The sequence below is a fragment of the Gymnoscopelus microlampas genome (genome assembly GCF_963454915.1).
Source record: "Gymnoscopelus microlampas genome assembly, chromosome: 5".
In the NCBI taxonomy this organism is placed as follows: domain Eukaryota; kingdom Metazoa; phylum Chordata; class Actinopteri; order Myctophiformes; family Myctophidae; genus Gymnoscopelus; species Gymnoscopelus microlampas.
The window spans coordinates 5,421,538-5,432,527 of record NC_139942.1 but is presented as its reverse complement, the minus strand read 5'-3'; the positions used below and the strand labels follow the sequence as shown (position 1 = coordinate 5,432,527).

The window sequence follows — 10,990 nt, the reverse complement described above, 5'->3', positions numbered from 1 at the left end:
GCATGACGGAGGCGCGCAGTCTCAGGCGAGCTGGAGCCCCGCGAAGGACCACCGAGGGAGCTAAAGCGACCGAGTTGCCGTCCTGAGCGGTGCGACGCTCGCCTGAGCCTACTCAGCGCCGATGGAGTTATGTACCGATAGGCACAGAATCGTAAATATTGTTGTGGGGACTGCTCCGCCTCCAAAGTAGGTCATTAGCTCCTGATTACGCCCAGTGAATGGTCTGACAAATCGCGGGTAGGTCCGTGTATCGCCTACTCCTCACCTACTCGCCCCATTCAATGGTCTGATAAAACGTGATAATCTCCCATTCAATGCATTGATAGCATTCGAAGCCGGTGAGAATCAACATAAATGACTCTTGTGCGCGTTGGTTGGTAGTGTTATAAAACTGATTGTTTTCAGGCCTTTTGACCATGAAAATGTCACACAAAGCAGCTTCAACTTTTTGAAACCGGAAGCCTTAAAAAATAATAGTTAAATAAAAGTTAAAAGTTAGAAAAAAGATAGCTTACATGTATATTTACCAAATGGCTGCTTACATACAATTTGACCCATGAAGAAGTCCTATCTACTGTATAGGTCAAAAACTACCAAGCATAGCCTTTAAGGGAGGGTAATAAACTTTTCACCAACTTGTATTTACAGATAATAAATGTTTGCTTTTGATGTACTGCTTTTGGTTTAATTTGGTATAAAACTGAATCTATTACTAACAAGGTCATTTCATATCTATTTTTTATTGTTTTATTAAATGTACAGTGAATACATCATTATTGCATTTCTGTGTCTATGTCTTGGTGGCACCGCGACCCATGATGGACTTCTTAGTGTTTCTCTCAGGTTTCAAAAGCATTATATAACACTTTGGTCCAAACAGTGCCACCAAAAGGCCTGAACTAGATGCTAAAATAGCAAATACCTCCACTACATCTGCATATTTGCCTGGAGAGCTGATATATGCTGGGATGAAGGCTATCCACACGGCACAGAAGATCAACATGCTAAAAGTGATTAACTTGGCTTCATTGAAGTTGTCTGGAAGATTCCTTGCCATGAATACTAGGACGAAGCTGAGGAGTGCCAGTAAACCAATATAACCTAGTAACACTGCAAAACCAACTGTTGATCCCACTTCACACTCATAGACTATCTTATCACTGTTGTACTGTGTGTTTTTATGAGGAGTTGGTGAGGCAGACACAAGCCAGGCTGTGCAGATTATTGCCTGGATGGAAGTAAGAACCAGAACTGTTCCTCTCTGCTGCATAGAACCGAACCACTTCATAATGTCTGCACCCCCAGGCTTGGAGGATTTGAACACAGCCAGCACCACCATAGTCTTTACCAGGATGCATGAGACACACAGCACAAAGCTGATCCCAAATATTGCATGCCTCAGCTGACAAGTCCAGAGCCTGGGACGGCCAATGAACAGAAGTGAGCACATGAAACATAGTTTCAGTGACAGCAAAATTTGGAAGCTGAGTTCTGAGTTGTTGGCGCGTACCATGGGTGTGTCACGATGATAGATGAAGATTCCCATGACGATGGCACAGCTAAGTGTGCCTATCAATGAGATGGTTGTCAAGGAGATACCCAGGGTCTCATGGTAGGAGAGGAACTCCATGCTCTTAGGGACACAGTGGTCACGCTGGGGACTGGACCAGAAGTCCTCTGGACAACTGGTGCACTCTGTAGAGTCTAACAAAGACAGCAAGGTTAAAAGGACAGAAAAGTACCTTATCATCCTAATGATAACCTACGTTGCTGCTATCCTATTCTGCTATTAATGTGGAAACCTCTGCCCTTAATTCTGTCATATTCTTACTTTTCATATTATTTAGAAAAATACTGGTTACACCAATTGGCACACACCAGTTACACCACTTGACAATGTTGCTTTCACAGTCAAATTAGTCTTTGCTGCTGAAAATTAAGCATACAGTGAAATGATCTTGTTGTATTTAATTTCACCTGATGACAATTAATCAGGAGAAAAACATGTGTGAGTGGCCCTGTGTGTGTGTGTGTGTGTGTGTGTGTGTGTGTGTGTGTGTGTGTGTGTGTGTGTGTGTGTGTGTGTGTGTGTGTGTGTGTGTGTGTGTGTGTGTGTGTGTGTGTGTGTGTGTGTGCATGCGTGCGTGCAGAAATTGTGTGCGCGTGGCCTTGTGTGTGTGTGTGTGTGTGTGTGTGTGTGTGTGTGTGTGTGTGTGTGTGTGTGTGTGTGTGTGTGTGTGTGCGCGTGCGTGCGTGCGGGAGAGAGAGATACAGAGAGAGAGAGAGGGATAGGGGGGAGATAGAGGGAGGGGAGGGAAAGGGACAGAGTACCTCAAAAGCTAAAAGGTAAATATACTGTAGAGTCCCTCCAGTAAACTGATCTTGATGCTCAGCATTAGCATTAGTCCCTCCTAAAGGCCCATTGACACCGAGCACTATATCTATAACTATATCGTTCACCATTGTATTTGTTATAGTTGTGGTGTGAACTCACTTGACTTGGAACTATATTTTAATACTTATAGTGCATACTGCTCCTGTCTGTGCTATCATCAAATAAACTCAATCAACAACCAACCTGTCTGATTGCTGATCTCTCCCTCAGAACAAGCAATGCAGTCAAAGCAGCAGACAGGTTCTCCTTTCCTTCTGGCCACACGGGTTCCAGGGGAACAGCTCTCACTGCACACTGACCGAGGAGGCTACAGAGGAAAGGAACAATGATCAGTTTCAGTCTAAACTAAATTACATTCACATCATGAGCTCAACATTAGTTACTTCAGAAAGACAAAGTGACCTTTTTGGATTCAAAGTTCCAGAAGATTTTGTTTTCATCAAGGATGAGTTCTTCATCCCCGGAGGCTGACGTCTTGACCACACCCACATTATGAACCTTCGCGCTTCCATCAGGGAGCCACACCCAGTTCATGACATCATAGATTTGCAAAGCATCACCATTCTCATCAAATGATACATCATCACCAAAAGATGTGGTGAAGTTGACCTTTTCCAGGTAATAGACCAGCTAGAAATGATGAAGAACGAGACAGTTGGAACACAATCGATTGATTGATCAATGAAATAAACATGCTCTTAAAATGCATGTGGCCCACCCATTTAACACCAAGTTACTGCTCCAAACACTGATAAACATTTACTATATTTCAGGTAATACTAAATGCCATGTTAGCGAGAAACTTGAACAATGGAGAATAAAACCCCTCCGTGGCCAAGGGCAATGTCCTTGACCAATCCAGAGCTGATGTTTTGGTGACGACTATAACCAAACAATTTGTGTACACGCGGACTACCCTTATTTTCTTGACAGAGACATGGTTGGAAAGTGAATGTTCCGACATGCTACAGTTGAGGGGTTCTTGTTGATCAGAGCCGATAAAGACATTGTTATGAGGGTGGGAGTGGACAAGACGGAAGGTGGAGGTACTGTCTATATCAACACAGACTGGCGTGCTTGAGGTCATGCTTCAGTGAAGAAAATGTTTTGTACCTCGGACACAGAGGTATAGTATGTCTGTGGGTATTTTCCTGGTGACGTTTATTGTCTGCCCAGTGGTAGTGTCGCTACCCCTTGTGATGTCATTATCTCCTCTGTAGCTAGCACTCCTCCTTGTAAATGGGGATTTTAACCAGGTTAAAGTTAGTACTGCGCTGTCTGATCTCTCCCAGTAAGTCACTTGCTCCACCAGAGGTGCTAAAACCCTTGATCTCTTGTATGCTAATGTCAGGTATGCACACACGTCATTCGCCCTCCCCCCATGAACAGCTCTAGCCATGACAGGGTGAGACTGGTTCCAACCGGTCTGCCTGTCGTTAGAAGGCAGCCAGTGCTCACCAGGTTTGTACAACAGTGGACAGATGAGTTTGAAGTGGAAGACTGGGTCTCGTTCTGCAGGGCACTTAGAGGGTGCTTCAGGGTGATGATATAGACAGCCTATGCCAGGCCATCACATTAGGTACTGTGAGGAGGTGTGCATACCCTCAAAGCAGGTTTTCTGCTTTTCTAACAATAAGCCCATGGATGAAACAGGATAGTACTGCCCTCTTTAACTCATTCAGTCCCATTGACGTGTAACACGTCCATTTTTTCCAAAGCCCAGAGCGCCAAAGACGTGTAACATTTCCAACCCGTGTTTTCAGTGTTTACCACTAGATGGCGCTGTTCCGCAACCTATGCACCACCATTTCAGGCTCTAGGAGATCACGTGAACACAAGATCTACTGCTCCATCCGCTTCTTGGTTAGCGTCTGTGGGGAAACGGCTGTAAATTCAGTTCCCTTTTTCCCGTTGCATTTTTGACGAGACATGCTATTTTCAACGGCCCATAGCAACTGAACGAGGGGTCACAGTGACTGGACTGGACTGACAACTCTGAAGCCCTCTATGGCAAGGCCAAAGTAGATCTTTGTGAGGTGTGTGTAACAGGATATGTTCTATCAGTCCGTAATGGCTAGAAGTTCCCTTTTCTTTGTGATATCCTGCTGGGGGGGGGGGGGGTTACGTTAATGCCAGGGACATGAGCAACCTGAACAGCAAATTACATAGTGTTGTATGTTGTATATTTTGCCTTTTATTGAGGGTGTTGCGTTGAGAATGCGTGATGAAAATGTGATGTATTTTTTACCCAGCTGTATCTACAGTACTTTTTCTTGCCCTACAGTCTGTATCTTAACCACTTAACCCCAGCATCGGTATTGTCGATCGGCTATTTTCAGCAAAAGCTTTACCCACTATAACAGACAACGGAAAATACACTAGTATTGAACCCTAGGGACCCCAGTTACCCATATGGGGTTTAAGTGGTTAACTGCTGTGCTGCCTTTGGCGACTGATTTTCCCTCATGAGATCAATAAAGTCTCATCTTATCTTATCTTACATCACTGTAAGAACATTAATAATGTATTTTTCGTACTCCTGTATAAATGTCTAAGGCATTTTACCACATTTACAGTATTGAGGTTCTGTCGTGTGTGGGGTTATGTTGACCAATACACATCATTAGTGATAAATAGGAGCTTGAAATTTACACAGTTATTACCATCAAAATGTCACCCTTTTACACACACATTCATTCATGGTGGTGGAGTATGGGGTGTGCGTGTGGGGGGGGGGGTAGGGAGGTTTGGAGCTTGAAATGTTCAAACGTTTTAGCATCAAAATATACTTTGAGTACCAAAGTAAAAGTACTAACATTTTCAAAAAATAGCAGATCTACAAGCTCATAACGCGTGTAGATTGGCTGTGTGTGGTTACTGTAGGTTTGTAATAATAATACAATCTGCAAAGTAACAAGTAACCAAAGCTGTAAAATGCTGTCATTGTAGTGGAGTAGAAGTAACACAAATGGAAAGTGAAGTAAAAGTACCTCAAACACCTGTATAGTACTTGAGTAAGGTACTACCTAGTTACTTTGCAGCACCACTGAGCAGCCAATGACTGACAGGCTAGCTATCACCAGGTGTACTGATTGCTAGAGTGTAGAGGGACATGGGTTGATATTAATGGTCTTAACTCAAAAGGTATACATCACACAGCTTAGATCTTTGGATTAAATCAGAGAGCAAACCTGTGCGAACTTGTTGATGTAAAATAAATATCTGTAGTGTAAAACATGTGACCACAGTGACTTTACGAAAACACAGGGCATTTCTCCTGTGTCCTTCTCTCTCCCCACCAGCGAAACCCATTGGAAATGCATTGGGTGCTTAAAGTTAAATATTTCAAAAACTAGAAATGATTTCAAAATTAAAAATACAAGCATACGTGTCCACAGTAAGCTGATTCTTTTACAGTTTGAATGGAGTTTCTAAGTGAAAGTATGTAGGAGTAGTTAGGTGCCAAACCTTTTGAGGAGAATAAAAAAATAATGAGAACATCAATAGTGTGCTCGCTGCTGCTACAAATCAGCGTGGCGATTCTGTCAGGTATGTGACTTTGTGTCTTTTATGATATTGAGTTACATTTGATAACGTGTGCTAGGAGAAAATGTCTTTATTTTCTGACTCTTTGGATAAATTAGTACCTTTTCACGATAAGTTGATGCTTCATATCCATATGAGTTAAATCGCCAGGCTCATTTGTTTATTGTTTGAAACAAAGTTCTTATGTGCCACGATGCGATTGAGACCCTATGGTATTTTCAATGGAAGGGGGATAGTGGCCTCTAGCTGCAGTAATGTCAGACTTTGGTTTTCAATAAACAGGTAAACTGTGAATCCCACCTGCCATGGCTGTATAGTCTGCAAACTGGCACAGCTGTGCCCAATGAAAGGCCCTCTTCCTGGCACACATTGCAACATGTCATGGAGGACATGGGCCAAAGCATACACAGCCTTGTACACATTATACTCTCCCCTGAGGTCTGTCACATCCAGAAGGGTAGTTTCTGCTGTATCCTCTTGTCCAGTACACACCCCTCCACCATTATCCACCCACTCTGATGGAAGGGGTGCAAACTTACACTGAAATGTGTGCTCCCAAAACTGCCTCACCTGAATAAACACAATTAAGACTTAAACATAAACCTTGTAAACATTTGAAAACAGACATCAGTTTGAAATGGCAGCTTGAATACTAAATGAAATGTAAGACTCACAATGATATTTGCATGGCTGTTGTCAGGCTCATTGTCAGGATGTATTTTTAACAAGAGGTCCTTGAGACCTGGTATCTCTCCACGACGGACGGCAATACCCAGGGTGCCTCTCAGGTACGGCATGAAGTTAGGAGTCTGGAGTTTAGCCGATGATGTCCACGCCTCACTGGCCATCCATTGCAGACCTGTCACATTCTGCTTTACCACCTATTGTGTTAAACTAAATATATTAGAATATATCATTTCTGTTCGACAGAAACCTTGTATGTCCAAAACTGAACCTGTGTTCAAATGGATCCAATGTAGTTATTATGTAGTCATAAGCTCTTGATTTATACTTTTCATACGTTCAAAGCCCACAGACAGACGTTTTAATAATTGGTTATAGCAGTAAGATGTTTGATTGGTGTTATTATCTGTTTGCTTATTGTATACAGAAGCACTGAGACCAAAAGGTGAATAAGAACATGTGTAAAATAAGCACACAATTGCTGAGCATTTAAATTGATGAATCTAGAGAGTGATTAAATTGCATCGCATACAATTAATTCTGAAATAATGTGTACACTTCAATATAGCTAATGTCATATTCCTTATAAGTAATGCATCATGAATAATTAACCAAACCTCCTCCAGGAGTTTAGGCATACCGCTCCTAGATACAAATGCAATGACCACACGAGCTGTGGATTGTTTCATCACAGAGACAATCCTCTGAAGTTCATCTGGGTCAGAGTCCATGGGCACAACCTCCACATACGCTAGACAAGCCAAACCAGACTTTGCCAGCTCGGACTGGAAGGATCTGGCAGCATTGTGTCCATAGTCATTATCAATGAACAGCAATCCTACCCAGGTCCACCTGAACCACCTCATAATCTGGAGCATAGCTCGTACCTGATGGAGGGATACGTGCTTAGGCTAGATTATTCACAACTATGTGAGCTGTGAACATTTTGAAATACTGTGGAAACATATGACATGACATGAAAAAGTACATGAGAACCACTGTACTACTCTATACCAACAGATGTATAGTCTATAGAAATATACCTGGAAGGCGTCACTTGGGATTGTTCTAAAGAAGGATGGGAACTGGTTATGGTCACTCAGACAGGCGCAGGTGGCAAAGTAACTGACCTATAAAAGGTACAACATATCTGTCCTTTAATACCACGGCTCTGAAAGTGGGGTCCACGGACCCCTGGGGTTCCGCGACACATAGCCAGGGGGGTGGCGAAATAAATCACAGATTATTATTTCATTTTTGTTACAGGAGTTCTTACTGTATGGTGTGTGTGATATGAAATGTGAGCTCACCATATTCACAGTAATCCTTAATCATATTCCATCATATACAAGGGCTTGTATATGATTCCCTTTCAGTTTAGAGCACTGCAGAGGGCAGGTGTGTTTCTGTGTCCAGCTGACGCTCGTTGACGCTCGTTAGTGTTATAGGCATCAAGGCAATTATGCTTCTGCACTGTCAACTAGGCCAACATCTAATCTAAAATTAGTGGGACTCATTGAAATGACCAATAGTGAGTCCCGGAACAACATCACTGTATTATATTAGATTTATTAGATATTATATTGCTATTATAGCTATTTTATTTTTTGTTAGATATGTGATGCTGTTACCTGGCAATTAGTTGACTTTTTGTGATAAAGCCTGCATATATTGGTATCGGTTGTATCGAACATTAACAGTTGGAAAATATCGGAATATCGAACATTCCTAACAATTTATGTTAAGTGTATTGAAGCCCCTACTAAAAGTCACCTTTAGACTGGTCATTTTACATGTCTGTTTTTATTAGGACTATAATAGAAGTGCTCATTTTCTGAAGTCTGAACCATTAAGATCAGTTACTTGAAAAGTGTGCTGTCAGGTTTTGCACAAAAGCTATTTGAATAAAATTACTACTGGCACATGATTCATATTGTAGTAGTGGTTTCTGTTTAAGACTATGAAGTGGGTCTGATCAATGATTTTGATTGAAACGTTTTTAATACAAATAGTTCCAATGGCATCTGGTTGGAAGTATATGTCTATCGATGTTGCGAGGATGAGGGGGTCCTTGGAAAGATGTGTCCCCTCCAAGGGGTACCTGGGCCTAAAAAGTTTGAGAACCCCTGCTCTAATACATAAAATAATTAGCCACTGTCCACTGCAAACAGAGAATAAGAGGATATGACCATGTGAAAATAAAACAATAACCTCAGTGTTATAATCACCCCCCACCACCCCACCCTCTCCCTCTCTCTCTCTCTCTCTCTCTCTCTCTCTCTCTCTCTCTCTCTCTCTCTCTCTCTCTCTCTCTCTCTCTGCTCCTCCAACCTTCTGAAAAGCTGCTTCACGCTCCATTCTAAATCTGCCAGTTCTGTTCACATGCTCTAGCTGAAAGTAATCTAGAGATACAACGTGTCATATCGTGACAAGTTGTAAGCTTGTAGGCCGGCTATTTTTGGTACTTTTATGACACTTGTATGTAGTATGACAAAATAGGGCATTTATGTACGAAAAGGGTAAACCAAAGTAACCAAAATTAGGCATACAATATGTGGTTATATGGTTAAAGGGGGTTCAAATAGGAAACTTACCTGGGGCACTCTGTATAAACCTAATATTCTAGCAATAGCAATGGAACTTGTTGAGGAAGCAGTACCCACAATTCCGAGCACTGGAGGGGAGCCAACACAGCTCTCATCCAATTGAAAATGATCCTCTCTCCAAGTGACCAATGACAATGCTGCATTTAATGTAACTCCAAGCGTTAAACAGGTATCATAGATACTATATCCCAGAGTCACATTGGGTAGCAGGCTGCTGTTTCTGTTGATCTCATTAATGGCAAAGGCCATGGCCTGTGCAAACCTGAAGGATCTAACGGAAAATCTAAGACACAAAATGTCACTGTAACCTTGAATATTTAACATCAACATATACAGCATCAACTAAGCCTATGGTACTATCTATCCAAATTGTCTTACTTCCTATTGTATTTGTGATACTCACCTAAAGCAAGTGGGCTCCTGTTGCTTGGAGGTGAAAGACAGCTCAGGGAAGACAGAGGAGATGTGCATCGGCAACAAGCCACCCAGAATAAAGTCTCCAGCCTTATACATTCTGTTCAGATTAAACTGTTCCTGTAACTCACAAGAAGAGGAAGGTGAGGAAGACAAAGGAGAGAAGGAAGAGAATATAAAGGTCAAGAACATGTATGAAAGCAGGTGTGTGTCTACCGAAACCCTCATGACTGTCCTCCTGTTTCTAACTCCCTCCCGCCGTTTTCAAAACCATTGTTCAGTTGCTACATTTTATACACAGTGCTATGCCGTCCCCTGTGCCACCTTATGCCATTACGTGATCCTTCACACCCATCAGTGCTATGCCATCCGCTGTACCACCTCATGCCACTACGTAATCTGACACAACCCATCTGTCTTATGTATGTCCTAATGTGTCAATCATACTATTTCAACAGGACAAAACTGGCAACTGTTCACCCACTGTAGGTTATTAGACCTACCCAATTGATTATGGTAGATCTATAGGCATGCTTAAGAACATACAAACAATCTGGGAAAATGTATGTCAAGAGATTGTCTGGAGCAGCATTCATTCAGGCTCCAGCCTCCATACCCCCTTCTTTTCCCATCCAGACCAATATTTGGTAGTATGCTCTTATTCTTATAAGAACTTGTGTTGATTTATACTTGATTATGCATTATTCCCCCACTCCCAAATGCTGTGCAATTACGCCTAAATAAATGCTGTTTGGCTTTCACAAAACTGTCTTTTGAGTGTTGGCTTGGTCAGTCGCCACAATATCCATACTTCACTTTCCATATTGAAGCTTCTCAAAGCATGTGGGGTGTCCTTGAAGAAGAGAGCTTGCTCTCAATTGTCTTCCCTGAATAAATGAAGGTTATAATTTTTTGGGGATATGGCACATTGCTAGCTTGTATCTGTTCTTTTTAAACATGTACCTCACACAAAATGATGACGGAATGTGTAGGTGCAGGTCAGGGCAGGTCTGTGGATTAAAAAATATATATATATGGAGGATGACCGATCATGTGGGAGAAGACAGGCACTCAACACTTGGAAGTGAAGATAGAAATAACATTGCTGTCCATTATAAACTTGGTGCAGTTAGCAATTTGTTGAAGCACCTGCAATGGCAGGGTTTAGAGGCTGCAAATATGTGCAGTTCTGCTGTTTGGTTGATTTATGACTCCTCCACTAAGGATAATTATTGTCCAAATTTGTGAAATATGCAGAAAAAATGGGGGGGGGGGGGGGAATAAGAGGCTGTAATATAATTAGTTACTCTTGATTACCAACTAATGTAATATCACTTTGTATAGG

At 42.0% G+C, this 10,990-nt stretch overlaps 1 protein-coding gene across 1 annotated transcript; it reads right to left on the bottom strand.

Moving 5' to 3' along the window:
- Positions 1–790: 790 nt before the first annotated feature.
- Positions 791–9,744, bottom strand: LOC311044854 (extracellular calcium-sensing receptor-like; the record flags this gene model as incomplete). The annotated part of the gene is made up of 9 exons (XM_084056669.1): positions 791–1,704; positions 2,579–2,702; positions 2,798–3,025; positions 6,242–6,511; positions 6,616–6,822; positions 7,243–7,512; positions 7,669–7,755; positions 9,220–9,493; positions 9,635–9,744. 9 exons carry the CDS (start codon positions 9,742–9,744, stop codon positions 791–793), a joined length of 2,484 nt encoding a protein of 827 aa, XP_083912795.1.
- Between the last annotated feature and the right edge of the window lie 1,246 nt (positions 9,745–10,990).